At 45.3% G+C, this 17816-nt stretch overlaps 1 protein-coding gene across 2 annotated transcripts in view; it reads right to left on the reverse strand.

Annotated features, from left to right (window-relative positions):
* The window catches only part of hspg2 (heparan sulfate proteoglycan 2), a 571937-nt gene that overhangs the window by 202953 nt on the left and 351168 nt on the right, over positions 1-17816 (reverse strand). For both annotated transcript variants that reach the window (XM_038821731.1, XM_038821732.1), the window contains 6 exons: positions 14804-14931; positions 13972-14058; positions 12794-12852; positions 10051-10215; positions 7673-7783; positions 4777-4877 (listed from right to left, as the gene is read on the reverse strand). In XM_038821731.1, the coding sequence (XP_038677659.1) occupies positions 4777-4877; positions 7673-7783; positions 10051-10215; positions 12794-12852; positions 13972-14058; positions 14804-14931 (651 nt within the window). The remainder of the gene's footprint in view (positions 1-4776; positions 4878-7672; positions 7784-10050; positions 10216-12793; positions 12853-13971; positions 14059-14803; positions 14932-17816) is intronic.

Consider the following 17816-nt stretch of genomic DNA (forward strand, 5'->3'; position numbering starts at 1 on the left):
GGCGGAGTCCCTTCGGCCCCGGCTGGCATGGCACCAAAGGCCTTGCACGCTAGGCGGCGTGGCGCAAACCATTCCGGCGCTGGCCTAGCCCCTGAAGGTGCGGAGGATTCTGCACCTTTGGGACGGGCCGACGCCGGAGTGGTTCACGCCATTCTGTCCCGCCGGGATCCCCGCCCCACCGGGTACGGGAGAATCCCGCCCATTGATTGTCACTCCACGGGTGTTACGACCAATTATAGTCGATTTGCCACTCAGCTGCTAGTTACTAGTGAAGCTAGAACTAGGGGCCACAAGAATAAGAGGTCGCCCATTTTTGATGGAGCCGAGGAGAAGGGTTTTCTCTCAAAGGATCATTAGTGAGTGGAATTCTCTTTCCAGAGAGAAGTAGAGGCCGGGCCCTTGAATATATTCAAGGCTGAATTCGATAGATTTGTGACTGACAAAGAAGTCAATGGTTATCGGGGCGGAGGGGGGGCTGCAGACAGGAAACAAGAGTTGAGGCCACAATCAGATCAGGCATGTTCTTGTTGAATGGTGGAGTAAGAATTGAGGGGCTGAATGACCTACTCCTGCTCCTAATCGTATGTGCTTTTGGTCATGTGTAACTGCACGATATTTCTAAGCCAATACTTTTGGGTGATTTCCATGCTTTACCGAGTCTCACCTCCATAAATAGTTTTATTCAAGTGTTTTGCACTGAATCCCACTCAGTGTCCAGGATGACTTCTCGGCCAGGCAAAGGAACCTCCTGGGAAGTAACTTACTTTGCATAGTTATTACTTTTCGAGGGAAAAATCCAAAATAAAACCCCATCAAATTTTATTGCTTCAAGCCATCAATTTTGAATATCAGAGTGAAGCTTTCCGTTTGCACCTTCAGCTTGTGCACGAAGTGCAGCTGAAAGGACGAATGGCTGGTTCCCAGACCTTTGACTGCAATAATCAAAATTAAAGAGATGCACTGAGTTTGTGAATGGTTCCCTGCACAATCTATCTCCCTGCCCAGAGGAAGCATGGCCTGCATTCGTTGTACTTATTCTTACATCAGAGCAGGCAAGACAGAGAACTTAGTTTTCAGGGACTTATGGTCATGACCCATGTCCTAGCAATGTCTCATCTGCTAGATTCTTCCATTTCTGTTTCAAGAACATCTTATGTTAGATTCAGCCAACCTTATTCATTGCTGAATCATACTTGCAGAGAAACAAAATGAAAATGAAAATGGCTTACTGTCACAAGTAGGCTTCAAATGAAGTTACTGTGAAAAGCCCAGAGTCGCCACATTCCGGCGCCTGTTCGGGAAGGCTGGTACGGGAATTGAACCCGCGCTGCTGGACTGCCTTGGTCTGCTTTACAAGACAGCTATTTAGCCCACTGTGCTAAACCAGCCCCTAATGCGACGACTATTGAATCAGCCTGCACAGCGTGAATGTGAACTGGGAAAAAGGACAAGAAATTTGGCAAGGTGAACACTGCAGGGTGAAGCTGACAAGTGGAGACGTTGACCAAGGTTTTTAGGATGGGGGTGGGTGGGAGATTTCCCTTCCTGCCATCTGAAGAGCTGGCGGGAACACATCCATGCCGCACTGTCTGCCCTTGGTGTTTTCATGCTCTGACAAGCATTAGCTTGCTGGAAATAGGACCTCCGCCCCCTCACTCATAAGGAAGACAATCTGATTGTCCGGCGGCACTCTAATCCCTGCAGCTTTTCAAAACTGCAAGCAGACCCTGAAGCCTCAGTCCCAGGAGTCCAGGCTGAGGCAAGTTCAAGGGATCTCAGGCTGGGCAGGCCTGGAGGAGTGGACAATTGTGGTGTCGACGGAGAGACCTGGGGGAGGAGGGGTGTGGATGGGGGCGTGGGGGGGGGGGGGGGGGGGGAAGAAGAGTATGATGGAGGGTTGGCCTGCGGTTACCAGACGTTAAGCATCTTAAAGGTGGCCGATATTAAAAGGGAGCTGCTGAAGGAGGCTTCCCTTCCCGCCGTACGCCTGAACCTATTTATTTTCAGGCTTTCCCACCCCACAACTCCACCTGCCAGCCTAAAAATTGAGGCTGGGCAGGAAACAGCCCTCAAGTGGTCAATTATTGGCCACTTAAGGACCTCCTCAATTGAGGCAAAGTTGCGCAGGGCAACAGAGGCCTCGCCTGTCCCAGCTTAAAATTGTAGAGAAGTCAGGTCAAATGGGGACACAGTGGATAGGTCATCCGAGAAATATTCACTCACCCCCACCTGTAAATCCGTCAGGTTGGGGGTGGGAGGTAGAGCATAAACATTTTCCCATCCATTAGGCAACAGTCTCCAGTGGCATAGTGAGAAAATGAATCACGGTGTTGTACAGATCACAGGGGAAGACCTGGTCAATGCTGTGATAGTCAATCCCATCTCAGATAATGGACGAACCATGGTCAGAGGACTCAAGCTGGGAGGGGAACATTGGTCTGCTAGAGATTCTGTGACTAAATTAAAAGAAAGTCCCCAAAAGCTGAAGAAAATTCTAATCCCTCAATGTTAACGACAGCTTTAAATTGCAGCCTGCAAAACGTTACTCAAAATTAAGTACTGAAAATACGGAATTAATTTAAAATACTCTGTTCATTAACATTTGAACAGAGGTTCCCATGGAAATATAATTTTTAAGGAAAGAATTCCAGACCTATTTCACACTACGATTTGGGGCAGCAGGGTAGCATGGTGGTTAGCATACATGCTTCACAGCTCCAGGGTCCCAGGTTCGATTCCTGGCTGGGTCACTGTCTGTGTGGAGTCTGCACGTCCTCCCCCTGTGTGTGTGGGTTTCCTCCGGGTGCTCCGGTTTCCTCCCACAGTCCAAAGATGTGCGGGTTAGGTGGATTGGCCATGCTAAATTGCCCGTAGTGTCCTAATAAAAGTAAGGTTAAGGGGGGGTTGTTGGGTTACGGTTATAGGGTGGATACGTGGGTTTGAGTAGGGTAATCATGGCTCGGCACAACATTGAGGGCCGAAGGGCCTGTTCTGTGCTGTACTGTTCTATGTTCTATGATGTCCACGATACCAAGTGTTACCCTATATTTTGAGGTAGTCTTCTAGATGTGTTGCAGGTCATCACAACATTTGCACTTTTAACCCTAACACACCAAGACTGAAAATCTTTTCAGGAGAACATGTGGGAAACCCTGCCTGAGTGAAAGGCCTGTCCGTACCCAATGCACACTGTGCTGGTGCCTCGCTCTCTTTCGCTCTATAGAATGAGTGACATGGGGGTAGATTAGCTGCTTTGAAAATTCAGCAATCAGCAATTCTGGCACCAAATTGTTCCTGTTTTGAAAATAGTTTTCTTCAACCTCCCCATCCACCCCCCCCCCCCCCCCCCCCCCCCCCCCCCCGAGTTTCCATTCAAACTCATTTGCACATCACAGAGTACAAAATCTGCCATAAATCAGCACAAACAGAAACAAACTTTATTTAAAAAAATCTTAAGAGTGGCAACTTGGCGCAGTTTGATTAAATAGCTCAAAACGCTTGACAACAAAGAAATTAGTCTTTTAAGTCAGTGCCAATCCACCAGTGAGTAATCTGATTTTAAATAACCGAAAATGTCTTCAAACATTTTCTATTTTCTCGTTATATTGAGGCATAAGTAGTGATTGTCCCTTTGAGGGCAACACAGCAGAGTAAGAGTCACATGCCAGGATGACCAATGGAGACTCAGAGTCAGGAATCACCCCAGCGGGTGGAGTCCTCGCAAGCAAAAGACACAGAGGGAGCTGGGTAAATTATTCGTGTGTTCATTAATGAAGTCTGTGCGGTAATCAGTTCCTTAACATCCTTAAATTTAAAAAAGCACATTCAAAAATGTCTATTAGTGACCTTGGGCTGGATTCTCCGGTTCACGAGCTGTGTGATTCTACACTGAGGAGTTCCAGTGAGTGGAGCTCCTCAGTGCACAAAACGGGGCTGTGCGCTACCTCGGCCCCGTGTTCCCCGCTGAGGCATCCTAACAACCCGGGTGGCATTTTATAGCGCTGTGTTTATCAGCGCTGCGAGCACCTCTAAACGTGCTCAACATGGGACTTTGTTCCCATTTAGTTAAATCCTACCCCTTGTGCCCATCAAGATCCAATTTAATCTTGGAGCCACCTTGGGCCTGAAAGTGTGAACAATTACTGGAATGTTGCTCTGGTGATCAATTCACTCTGAGGGAGGAGGTCGGTAACCAGTTTGGTGGGTGGGCCTCTTTCTGGCACAAATATTTTTAAAATTAACGCAAACGATCACAAAAAAACCCGAGTTACCCCGAGAGTAATTGACGTTTTAAAATTTCTCAATCGAGGGGCGGTACGGTGGCGCAGTGGTTAGCACTGCTGCCTCATTGCACCGAGGACCCTGGTTCCATCCCGGCCCCGGGTCACTGTCCGAGAGGAGTTTGCATATTCTCCCCCCGTGTCTGTGTGAGTCTCACCTCCACAACCCAAAGATGTGCAGGGTAGGTGGATTGGCCACGCTAAATTGCCCCTTAATTGGAAAAAAAGAAATGGGTACTTTAAATTTAAAAATAAAATTCCAAAATCTATTATGCTGGTTATGCCGGTATTGGGAAATTTATACCGATAAAACTAATTAGTAATCTTTATTGCCACAAGTAGGCTTACATTGCAATGAAGTTACTGTGAAAAACTAAGGCAGTGAGCAGAGACCCCAGGCGTTTATCTGAATTTCCCAATGCTACTATGTTTAAGCACCAGGTTGTCATGCAGGTACCACTGACTTCCAGCCATTTGCTGGGTGAGGGATGTTTACCTGACTTTTTGCTGTGCAGATAAAATTGACGGTGATGCCAGATCTCACTGTTTGTGTCCTTGGTTCTTCCACAGTCACCGTTATGGCTCTGAAAGAGGGGACTGCGGATAAAACAGAAGATGTATGTTACGGATATATCCAGATACTCCCAGCAAGAGCAGCAACAGCAATACCCAGGAGAGTCCATAGAGAAATATCTGGTGCAATCTAGAATTCCGAACAGATGACTGTGCCAAATGGTAGATAATTAAATGTTCTTCTTCATCAAATTAATCCTTGCGCCGTGTCATATTAGGAGGAAACTGCGGGATGAAGGATGTGGAAGCATTAGAAAGGGTGCAAAGGAGATTTACCAGATGCTGCCTGGTTTGGAGGGTAGGTCTTATGAGAAAGAGTTGAGGGAGCTCGGGCTTTTCTCACTGGAGCGACGAAGGATGAGAGGTGATTTAATTGAGGTGTATAAGATGATGAGAGGGATAGATAGAGTGGACGGTCAGCGACTTTTTCCTCAGGTGGATGTAGCTGTTACAAGGGGCATAACTATAAGGTTCATGGTGGAAGATATAGGAGGGATGTCAGAGGTAGATTCTTTACTCAGAGAGTGGTTGGGGCGTGGAATGCACTCCCAGCTATGGTAGTGGCGTTGGACACTTTAGGAACTTTCAAGCGGTTATTGGATAGGCATGTGGAATGCACTAGAATGATTGGGAGTAGGTTGATTTGGTATTAGTTTCAGACTAGTTTGGCACAACATCGTGGTCCGAAGGGCCTGTACTGTGCTGTACAGTTCTATGTTACAGAAACAGGACCAACCTTAGCATTTGGTTGCTCTGAGGTAATGTTAAATCTTAAAGAAAAACTTTTTTTTACAAAGAGAGAAGAAATCAGAATGGTAAAATGGTTAAAACAAAAAACACATCACAGAACAATACTCTCCAGTTTATAGATGTGTGAGGAAAACCTTGTAACTAAGAAATTATGTTGTAATTTGGAAATTCTGTAGGTCCTGCAGGGGTTAAGCTGTCCAACACTGTACATTCTGTAGGCACTGGCATTCTGCTGAGTTGAAATTCACTTTTTGCACCAGACAATTTGAATTTTCTTGTTACCAAATTGATGAATTTAAGTAAACTAACGCAGGGAGCTTTTTCTACTGAAAACGGAGTTTGACTTCACAAATAGTTGAAATCCAGTGACTTTTGGTTAAGAGTAATAGGGGTCACTGCCCAGGCCCTGTTTTAAAAACCACCGAAGATGGAGGGATTCACAGGACTGAGAACCGAAGGATTAATCCCCTCCCAAGTGACTCACGGAACTAATGTGAACAGCTACCCACATAGTACTGTTTAGTTAGTTTAGGAAGTTAGTTTAGAATATATTGGCAACAAGAAATATTATACCACACTTTTTCCACTATTGAAGTGTGGCTCAGCTGCAATAAAGCAATTGTTACCATAGACTCATGCTCTCTGTGTGGGAGAAACGGCATTTCAAAGCCAAAACTTTCAATGTGGCAGGGGCTCTCAAAGCATTTGCTCGCTACATGTTTTGATAATTGGTAATATTATTTGACTTTGAATTCAGCAGTAACTGCCAGGTGAACTCATTGTTTTCGAGAAACCACATATGCAAACACACAAATGAGAAACATGCTTCAGCCATCATAGGTAAGGTAACTAAAGCCAAATACTTCTGGATAAAATAATGCTCACGACTCCTCCATGTCAATGCCCTCATTGAGCCAATTAGTCTAGGGAAACGCAAGTTTCAATGGGCTGGATTTTAAGGGTTGTCATGGCTTAGCCCCGCCTCCCCCTCACCGATAACAAAGGTGCCCACCCAGGTTCTCAATAGCTGTCCCATAGCAATTTAAGACTGGGCGCAGCGTCAATTACTTTAAGGCGAGGCGCCTGCCCCTTTCTGGGAAGGAAGTTGCACCTTAGATAGCTGGAAGCCAATCAGTTTGCTGGCATCAGTGTAGTACCAGCAGCATCTGCCAACAGGAGCGTTGATTACTTCTCAGCAAGGCAGGTGAAAGGTTGGAAAGCTAGGTTCAGAGAGCGGCAAGGTGAAGGAGGATTAAGGGGGTGTTAATAATCTTGGGATGGTGCCTCTGAGGGGTCAAGGGGATCTGCACAGGAGGTCACTGCCCCCCCACAGCCTGACACCCGTCAACGCAGATGAAGCTTTTCACTACAGTGGGTAAAATACCAATGGGGTAGGTTGAGGTCCTTTAGGGGCTTCAGTGGGACCCAAGGGCAGGTGGGCTGCCTGAAGTTTCCACCACCTCCAGGCAAGTCAGGGGTGCTGTGATGAAAGGGCCATTTGCTGGATTTTACATGTCCCGCCAACCCCTCCCGTCTTCAACCTGCTGGCGTGGGTGCTTAAAATCCACTCTTCTGGCTCTGGTGAAGAATGTGGCCTTACTAGTCAACAATCAACGTCATTAAAAACTCCTAACATTTGGAAGCATAAATTAACAGAAAATATTGCAAGAAATAAAGCCTGTATAATCCAGTATATGCTGGCTCGCAAATTAGTTTTAAAAATGATTGGCGACAGATTTGGCTAATTTATCAATGGGCTTCTAAATGGGAAGAGTGAGGGAAGAGGAAGGAAGGTGTGCCTAAACTGATGACGCGGTGTGCTTTCATTTCAAACCCAGATGACGGATTCTGCTTTCAAAATAAGACGAAAACAAGAAGCCACAAAAACAATGAAGAAATATGCCAAATGTTGGGGAGAGGAAGCAGCTGCAGCAAAATTCAAGAAATCTTCAATTTCCTGGAGATTGGGAAAGCGAGATTTGAATTGATTCTATGCTGCAGTGATTTGTTCGAAGCGCGATCACATTGGTTTTTGATCGCATTGGTTCTGGTCTGTTTCTGTAACTCACCGTTAACAATGACTTCACTCCGACTCGAATTGGTGGTCTGCATATTGCGACAGGTACAGATGTAAGTCCCGGCATCAGGTAATTTAATTTCCCTGATCAACAGCTCTTCACCTGGTAGAGAAGAATTCAGAAATAACCCGTTAGCAGCCCATGTCACTCGCAGCAACAGATGAATTGATCCAATGTTCTCAAAGTCAATATGGGATCCACACTATCGACAGTCAATGGATGTAGAGGGAAAGATGATCAGTTTCAATAACTAAGGTTATTCTTTTCAACAACAAGAGATAAAAATGAATTTAGATGTTCTCTTGCAATGCCAAGGCATGCAAAGCGTTGGAAAATGGGATTAGAATTCTTAGGCGGTTGCTTTTGACCGGCGCAGACGCAATGGGCCGTAGGGCCTTTTCTGTGCTGTAGACATCTATGACTTCACTGTCAGTTCATTAAAAAATAGCACTGCAAACTTGCGAGTTCTCCTATCAAATCTGTGTCGACACCAGCAACATGAACACCATGATTAAAAAATTGCACCCTTCCACGTTAAGTTGAAAACCCTACATTTCACATGTGAATTCTGTCCTTTTAAACAGTTAAATATGGACAATCAGTTAGTGGGCCTTGATTTTCCGATGTTACCACAAGAGTCCAAACAAGTGGACACGAGGGGACATAGCCTTAAATTGAGGGGTAATAGATATAGGACAGAGGTCAGAGGTGGGTTTTTTACGCAAAGAGTGGTGAGGCCGTGGAATGCCCTACCTGCAACAGTAGTGAACTCGCCAACATTGAGGGCATTTAAAAGTTTATTGGCTAAGCATATGGATGATAAGGGCATAGTGTAGGTTAGATGGCCTTTAGTTTTTTTTTCCATGTCGGTGCAACATCGAGGGCCGAAGGGCCTGTACTGCGCTGTATCGTTCTATGTTCTATGTTCTAAGTGGACCTTGCGGCAGCAGGGTAGCATGGTGGTTAGCATAAATGCTTCACAGCTCCAGGGTCTCAGGTTCGATTCTCGGCTGGGTCACTGTCTGTGTGGAGTCTGCACGTCCTCCCCCTGTGTGCGTGGGTTTCCTCCGGGTGCTCCGGTTTCCTCCCACAGTCCAAAGATGTGCGGGTTAGGTGGATTGGCCATGCTAAATTGCCCGTAGTGTCCTAATAAAAGTAAGGTTAAGGGGGGGGTTGTTGGGTTACGGGTATAGGGTGGATATGTGGGTTTGAGTAGGGTGATCATGGCTCGGCACAACATTGAGGGCCGAAGGGCCTGTTCTGTGCTGTACTGTTCTATGTTCTATGTTCTAAGTGCGAATGCAAATCCCTTAAGGGCACAGAGTATATAGTGGGCACTGGTGACAAGAGAAACAGCCAACAATGGAATTCAATTGTCCAACTAACTTATCACAAAGTTAAGAGCAATGGCTGTAATCAATAATTAATTCAACCTCATGTTCACTTGGGCACTACATGAATGGTTCAAACAATGTCCAATGGGCGAAATCACCCTTGGGTGACAACTAAAGCTTTAATGAACCATTCCTAGGTAGGCTTAGTTCCGAACAGAGAAGATGTGACGTTCCAATATTTCACATATTTGGTCAAGGCTAGAAAAAGAACAAGCATCACCAAAGCAGTCGCCAACAGTATCTACTTCAACAACCATCGAAGACTTCTAATACTGAAGAGCAGTTTCCTGACTATTGCATGACAATACAAGAACATCCTAAGCAGCATGGTGGCACAGTGCTGCTCACAGCGCCAGATATCTAAATTTTTGGGGTTGATTCTGGCCTTGTGTGACTGTGTGATGTTTGCACGTTCTCCCCGTGACTGTGGAGGCTCCAGCTTCCTCCCACAGTCCAAAACCATGCAGGTTGGGTGGGGGAGTGGACTTTGGTTGGGTGCTGTTTCAGTGGGTCGGTGGAGACTCAATGAGCTGAATGACCTCCTTCTGTACTCCAAGAACTCTTCGGTTCTATCAACTTTTACACTTGGATTGCTGGATTTGTGGAGAAAGGTTGTCTTAAAACGTCAACTACAAAGGAAGACAAAGATGATTCTCCACAATTTCAGAACTGCTCACAGCCCCAGAACACTTGGACCAGCTCATCATTACATCCTATTCAATTAATTCAGAGAAAAACCTCTTGCGTCCGGTGTCTTTGGATTTTTGAGTGCTCATATGGTTTTAACTAATACTGGTTTGCCGACCAGGTACCACATAGACACTGCTGGATAATTCAACAGGAAGAGCAGTGAGCTCTTGAGAACAAGAAATGCTCTTTCATCAAATCAGGAAGTGTTTTCAACGCAACTGCAGTCTGTGCTTGCAGTTTTAAACATCACGCAGATTGTCGAAGAGATTCTCAATACACCGTTACCTTGGTCTCTTTGCTGAACGCGGCTGGATAAAGGTTGACCATCAGCTCTACTCCAGTAGAAATAAAATGGAGCTTGACCAAAAACCTGGCATTTCAGTATCACGGTGCTACCTTGTTCCACTTCGGTTCTCTCAGGGAAAACAGTAACCAAGAAAGGATTGCGATCTAAAGACAACAGTAAATTCAGTTATCGCCGTACGTTGTGTGTTATCCAACTAAAACATGAACAGGGTCAAATTTAGTCAATGCAAAACACGAGTACTTTCAATACATTTCTGTTGCCTTTATTTAATCCATAGCTTGGCAGCAGGTCCAGGGAATCATAGCTGCCAAGCAATGGATTAAATAAAGCCCCGCTACCCTTTTGATCATATTTAGTCATTCTCCTATTATTCAACGATTATCTTTCAATTGAATAAAAATCCATGTTGTTATTTTTCTTATCAATCAGACCATTCATGATCCAAGTGCATAAGAAAAGGGGTGTCCACTCTGTAGCAGAGAGGTGTGCAGCCAACGTGCTGCTATGGTGGCTGAAAGGTGTCCAGCCACATCATGTCCCACCTCAGCAGCCACACATTCTGCAGCTAAATCCCCAGCGGGATCATGAGAGTTCAAACTGCTAGATTACACTTGTGACCCACTATTAATCAATGGAACCTCCCAGGTTAATCACATCAGTAACATTCTCAACCTGCAATGTAGAACAATGTGCTTCAAGAGATGTGACTACACAAAAAAAAAACCTCAAACCCCTCAGAAAAGGGGTTATTGAACAACTGGTTAAAGGGGTGGGTGATGAGGATGTTAAAAGAAGAAAAAGCAGGTGGTGGGGCAGAGGCAGAGGGATATACGGAGGGAATTCCAGAATGTAATTTCAGACACAGCAGCAATGATGAAGAAAAATGAGGAAGAAATGCTCATGGTTATATTAATTTGTTATGTACTTATAAGAGGAAAAGGGGATAGAGACAAATTCCACCAGGTGACTGCCAAGTTGTGCAGCCGTGGCATTTCCTGAGATCTTCCCATATCTTGTAACGCACCCTTGGCCTGTAGTAGGAGTGGGACTACTGTCCCAGCCTCCAACCCTGACTGGTGCATGGGTCTGTCCTTGGATCCCCAATGTAGCGCCATTTACAACTTCAGGACATCGCAGAGTGTTTCACAACGAGTGAGGTGCAAGTTAATGAGAGAAACTGCTGCAATGGCAGCCCATTAATGCACAGCAAGTTGCCAGAACCTCTTGTATACCCACCCCACAGGCCCCACATATGGTACCCCCGCCCAATCACCCGTTCCCATTACTAGCAGGGCCTTCAAATGTTAAAATAATGTACTGTAGAATTCTCTCAACTCTTCTCTTGTACATACTACTTTTTGAACCAGGTTTTTAAGCCAGCCTTTGAACAGTTCCTCCCTTGGTTTAGCGTCCTTTTTATCTGATGCAGACACCTTGGGATATTTTCCTACATCATTTAATATATACTTCGATGAGTATATTCAAACTCCATATACAAAGCAGTATCATGCCAAAGAGAATCACAACCTTGTGATGTAAATTTTAAAACCAGCTTACTACATTAAACTATCATTGATCCTGCACTGTTGGCCTATTTAGATCAGTTGACTGGACAGCTGATTTGTGATGCAGAGCATGGCCAACAACAAGAGTTCAATGCCTGTACCAGCTGAGGTTATTCATGAAGGCTCTGCCTTCTCAACCTTGCCCCTCACCTGAGGTGTGGTGATTCTCAGGTCAAATTATCACCAGTCAGTTCTCCCCCTCAAAGGGGAAAGCAGGGGGAAATATGGTCTCCTGGGACTATGGCGACTTGACTTTACTTTTACTTAGTCAACACAAGAAAATAGGAGCAGGATATTTGGCCTTGAGCCTAGTCTGCCAGTCAAGAAGATCATGGCTGACCTGATGTGGCCGTAATTCCACTTTCCTGCTTACCCCAAAAACTCTTGACCCCCTTTGTGGGTCAAAACGCTGTCCAACCCAGTGTTGAAAATAGTTAATGGCCAAGCTTCTACTGATCTCTGAGGAAGAGAATTCCAAACACTACACTAAATGACCCTCAGAGAAGATATTTTTCCTCATCTCCGTCTTAAAGGCGAGACCCCCTATTTTGAAACTGTGTCCCTTGTTCCCTGGATTGCCACATGAGAGGAAGCATCTGCTTAGCATCTAAACCATGTTGGAATCACTGCATGCTAAGCTTAGAAATGTTGTTGGCATCCGCCTCATGTACATTCTGTGTGCGACAATGAGCCAGAGGTACAGATTTGCAATGCAGTTAAAGGCAATAATATAACGAGTTTGTGAATTTAATGTTTACAAGATTAGGAGCCCCAAGCAAAAACACACTTTGCATGTGCACATTTAGTGTGATTAAAATAATCTGATGTTTTCAAAATATTATGTTTCCTGAGCAGCAGGTTGAAACCTGAGGGGGAAATTAATCCTGAAAGGTCACGTGCGAATGGTGAATCTGAATTTGCCGAGTTCCTACTGCTTTACAACTCAGACCCATGATCCGAGACTGGTTTTGGTAACTGCAAATCTAGATGTTTTGTGGTGTTTGGTTTTCCTAAAAGAATTTTGGAAGCAAAGATTCAGCCTGCAGATCCCTGGCATATTAACAGTGCTCAACAATTCATGTTGATTCTTTGAAAGGGTAAATCTCAAACTACACCCCCCCCCCATATCATCTCCCAGTGCTCGCTGCCAACATACCAACTGGATGACACTTCTGTCCTGCGATTCTTGGATTGCCAGAATACCCTGGGGCACAGCTGAAAAGGAAGACAAAACGTTACTAGGTGAGGGAAACTAAAGAGCATTGTGTCAGTGCCAGTGCCAAGCGAGTGATACACCATCCAATAAGGTGCATTACATCAAATTAATTAAAGGCCAGCAGAAGGTTACACAGCCCCAGCATTGTTACACTTCTTAGCTCATCTCCAAGGGTGAAAACTACAATTGGCACCATCCCTACACGTGCCTCAAAGCACTGATACAGAGTTCCTTTCTGTGCTACTGTAGCCCCAGCACTAACCCATTAAAATCACACAGTCATAGAATGGTTCCAGCACAGAAGTGGGCCATTTGACCCATCACATCTGTGCCGGCTCTCTGATGGAGCTTTTCACCCGGTGTCACTCCCCTGCCTGCTCCTCGTCGACCTGCACATTTTAATTTCAGCTCAACAGTCCTGCATTACCATAACATAGAAGATATTACTACCAAGCATGCAAATTGGAAATTTAAGGGTCAATTGCCCTGCTTTTCACTCATGCCCACCAAACACCGGACCGGAACACAAAATCCAAAGTCACCAGCAAGGCCTACAATTCCTATATTGGACTATCAGTGGTTTGGAGAAGCCTTCAGTGCAGGCGTGTTGCCTGGGAGGTAGGGTGGAAACTAAGTGCAGAAAATGGGGCAGAAAACAGGATAATAGAAGCAGGACTGAAAATCAAGCAAATGTTAACCCTCGGACTCGTCTGCAGCTGGTTGCTGGACCTTCTCAAATTCTCAAATCAGAGGAGGCTCCTAAGGTGGTTTGGTGACATATCCCTGTATCTGCATACCCCATGGGTACACGATCAGGAAACCGATGTACACAGACTGGTAGTGCCGCGTAACTCTGTACCCAGGGGAAATGGGGAAAGTTATGTCGATATTTTGGGGCAAGGCAAAGTGGGCACAGACTTTGGGCAAGAAAGTGGTCATCACCCACATTTCCCTGACCTCTACACCCAGGGAGCTGGCCGGTCCAGGAGACAAAGGTCAAGAATATTACTCATGTAACTCAGAAGGTTTGCAGAGATCTGTACAGAGGTTTATGCTAATTTCTTACTTTTGATTATCGAAGCCTTGAGGAACCTCTACTAATAATTATATCCACTTACCGTTCACAGTGTTGGCCTGTGTAACCAGGAAGACAAGCTGTACATCTGTACCCACTGTCGCCATTACTTTCACAATTTGGAGAAAACCTAGAAGACAGAAAGTGATACATACCAGAGCAAGTTATCCAATTACATCATCTTTGATCCACACAATCAGATGCACAAACAACTTGCAACTATGATAACCCACAAGGGTAGAGCCAAACACCTTTAACGATGGTACGGTGAGCAATGATGACCAACAGTAAAGAGGTTGCCTGGGGCACCAATTGCCAGGCCACTCTCAATGCCCCTCTGCCTCCCCCTTCCCCCCTCCCCTCCAGTGTTTCCTCTAGCCCCTGCGGCAGTGGTCCCTCTGGCATCGACCCTCTATGTTTGACAGTGTCAGTTTTAGCTGCTGCTCTGTAAGGAAGAAAATGGCTTCACTCAAGCGTGTCTGCATTGTGAAGGAACACAAAGTCTGGAAATAGAAAGTGAAAAAGATGGAAACATTCAGCAGGCACAGCAGCGTCACTGGGAAAACAGCAATCCATATTCCTCACTGATGGCTCTCTCAACTCAGCAATTCTCACAACAGTGACAGGGCAGAGGCCAGGAATTCAAGGCCCTCTGGCAATCACAGAAGTAAATCCAAATCTGTTAATTTAATCTTTTACCTCAAAACGTTTAAGAACTGCATAAAGTTGCACAACAATATCACTAACCTTATCCACAGTGCATTGAGCAACAAGTTACTTGGTGGTAATGACAGCGATGCAAAGCACCAAGACATTTGCAAATTAGGCAACTCGCTGGCAAAATAGGCAACTTACTGGCAAAGTAGGTAACTTACTGGTTTTCTGGAATGGTCAGTGGACAGGCGCAAGGTTGGCAATCCTCTGGTGAACCCCTTGTGGCATCGCCGTAATATCCAGGGGCACACCGATCACACGACTCCCCAGCCGTGTTATGTAAACAGTTCTGTTTAAGAGATTTTATGTCAAGAAAAATTTTGCTTCAGTTAAACACTTTCAATACCAGGGTTTATTACTCGGGTTATTCAGCGAATTAGTAATCAAGAGGCATTTGAAGGAAAATTCCTCAACTTAATATGCCTACAAGTAGTGGTACATAGTTCTTGTCTGACCTTCTTATTCATCGTCTCCTCTTCTTCTGGTCACTGTGCTGGTTTAGCACAGTGGGCTAAATAGCTGGCTTGCAATGCAGAACAAGGCCAGCAGCTCGGGTTCAATTCCCGTACCGGCCTCCTTGAGCAGGCGCCGGAATGTGGCCACTGGGGGCTTTTCATAATAACTTAATTGAAGCCTACTTGTGACAATAAGCGACTATTATTATTCCTCCCATCAATCGCAAACGTGTCGGCAAATCATCCTGTACCAATAATAAGCTAATAGGGGGTGAAAATTGTCTTCGGTGGTAGCACAGAACAGGGAATAGCTCATCAGTACGCATTTCACTGCTGCTCAATTGAAGCCAATGGAAAAGAAAATCAGGCAGAATGTAAATTTGTTCTGCCTTACTGCCCAAGACGGTTTCATCTCCTTCTGTCCCTGGGTGTTGGAATTATTGGCGATATTGGAGGAGGTATAGCTTTGGCTATATTGTTTTCTCAAGGAAGCAGCTAACATTGGGTGAGACAAATCTAGGACTCGACCATTGGGTGATTTTTCCGCCCCCAGTTGGCTCCCCCGGCCTTGCTGTAAAAGCTGATGGCTGCCCAGTTGCTGGGCACTGCACTCACTGCCCACCACTGTGTCGGTCTCATCAAAATGAGACCTGTGCTCCGAATCTGCCTTCCAGGAAGCAAAAGAGGTTTCAAACATCTTTCTTCACGAAAGATGCAGCTGTTCACAAACCAGCAACAAAGCAAAATGGAAACGATCAAACAATTTCATCTTTTTAAACATCTATGTTTACAAAACATCTAGGAAGGAGAATGCACCTGAAGATAGTTCAGATCTTATTTCACATTCATACGGTCTCTAGTTTCAAGTGCGTTTCAATGCAATGCTTTCAAGAAAAGTGCAAACCTTTTGATATACAGTTTTGCTTCACACGAGTACAGCAACCAATATATTCCCTTTCTGTACCAGTGAAAAGGTGCTGTGTTTAGGCTTTCCAGCTGCATCATTAATGTGAAGTAGGTTGTGACAGGCTGGAAAACCTGTTTTAGAATAAAGTGGAATGACATTGGGGAATAAGTCAAGCAGCTGGGCAGGATGGAGCTGGCAGCTGTTGAGCTTCCCAATAATCACAAATTGTACAGCAGTATCACTGCTGCAGTATCACGGCTTTTTATTTATTTGGGCGTCGATGGCTTAGCCCAGCATTTATTGTCCATCCCTAATTGCCCTTGAGAAGGTGGTGGGTGAGCTGCCTGCTTGAACCGCAGCAGTCAGAGTGGTATAGGTCCACCCACAGTGCTGATGATGAAAATTGGGTCAGTCCATACTTTCAACGCAGCACAATCTCGAGTTACACACTCTAAACCCTGGCGCTTTAAAATTGCGTCTGATCAGCCATAATGCCAAGTCGGGACTTTGTGCCATGCTTCACTGTGCAACAGGTGAATGCAGGTGAGTACTATCCATTCCTCTGTCACCATCAGCTATAATCTCACCATCCTTCACCTATTTCTTTTCCCCTTTGCTTTTACATTATTACTTCCGTTTCGCTTTTTACAGATCAGGAAATCACATTCACAGGCCATTCAGCCCTTCATGTCTCTGCCAGCACCTTGAGACTTAGTCTCATTCCCTGCTCTTTCCAAAGCTCGAGAAGTGTTTCCTTTTCAAGTGTTCTGCCAATTCCCATTTTAAACAAAAATAAATTTATAGCACCCAATTCATTTTTTTCCCAATTAAGGGGCAATTTAGCGTGGCCAATCTACCTACACTGCACATCTTTGGGTTGTGGGGGCGAAACCCACGCAAACACGGGGAGAATGTGCAAACTCTATACGGACAGTGACCCAGAGCCGGGATCGAACCGAGGACCACGGCGTGGTGAGGCAGCAGTGCTAATCACTGCGCCACCGTGCTGCCCTCTGCTAATTCCCTTTTGAAAGTTACTGTTGAATCTGCTCGCACCCCCCCTTTCAGGCAGCACGTTCAAGATTAGAACTTGCCATGTAAAACAACAAGTTAGGTCCACCAACAAGTAACCCTAAGTCCACCTCTGGCTCTTTCGCCAATTCTCTTAAATCAATGGCCTGAGGTTACTGAACCTCCTTCCAATGAAACAGTTTCTCCTTATCTACTCTATCAAAACCTCATAAAATTTTGCAGACCACTATTTAAGTATTTAACAAGGCCATCTTCAATACTTTAGTTAAGTGGCAATTCAGCAAGTGTGAGTCTAGCCAGTGTCTGTCAGTAATGGGAATATTACCACTTGCAACACCTCACCAGCTTTGACCACTACAAGCTGGGGAATCATATTCAGAACTTGTTTGGTCTGCAGGCTAAGCGGTGGACTAGCTTAACCAGCAGAGCTACTAGGGAGCCTCAATGCTCATTGACAGGAAAAACACTTTGCAGAATTGTTATAACCTGCCCGGATCCTATTGGCTGGGGTCAATTGGTTACCCCACAGTAACTTTCAGAAGGGAATTGGCAGAATGCTTGAAAAGGAAACATTTATAGGGCTCTGGAAAGAGCAGTGGAATGAGATTAACTCTCAAAGTGCTGGCAGAGGCTGAATGGCCTGAATGTGATTTCATGTCCCGACTTGGCATTATGGCTGATCAGACACAATCATAAAGCGCCAGGGTTTAGAGTGTGTAACTCGAGATTGTGCTGCGTTGAAAGTATGGACTGACCAACTTTCATCATCAGCACTGTGGG

Source organism: Scyliorhinus canicula, chromosome 16 (genome assembly GCF_902713615.1).
Source record: "Scyliorhinus canicula chromosome 16, sScyCan1.1, whole genome shotgun sequence".
In the NCBI taxonomy this organism is placed as follows: domain Eukaryota; kingdom Metazoa; phylum Chordata; class Chondrichthyes; order Carcharhiniformes; family Scyliorhinidae; genus Scyliorhinus; species Scyliorhinus canicula.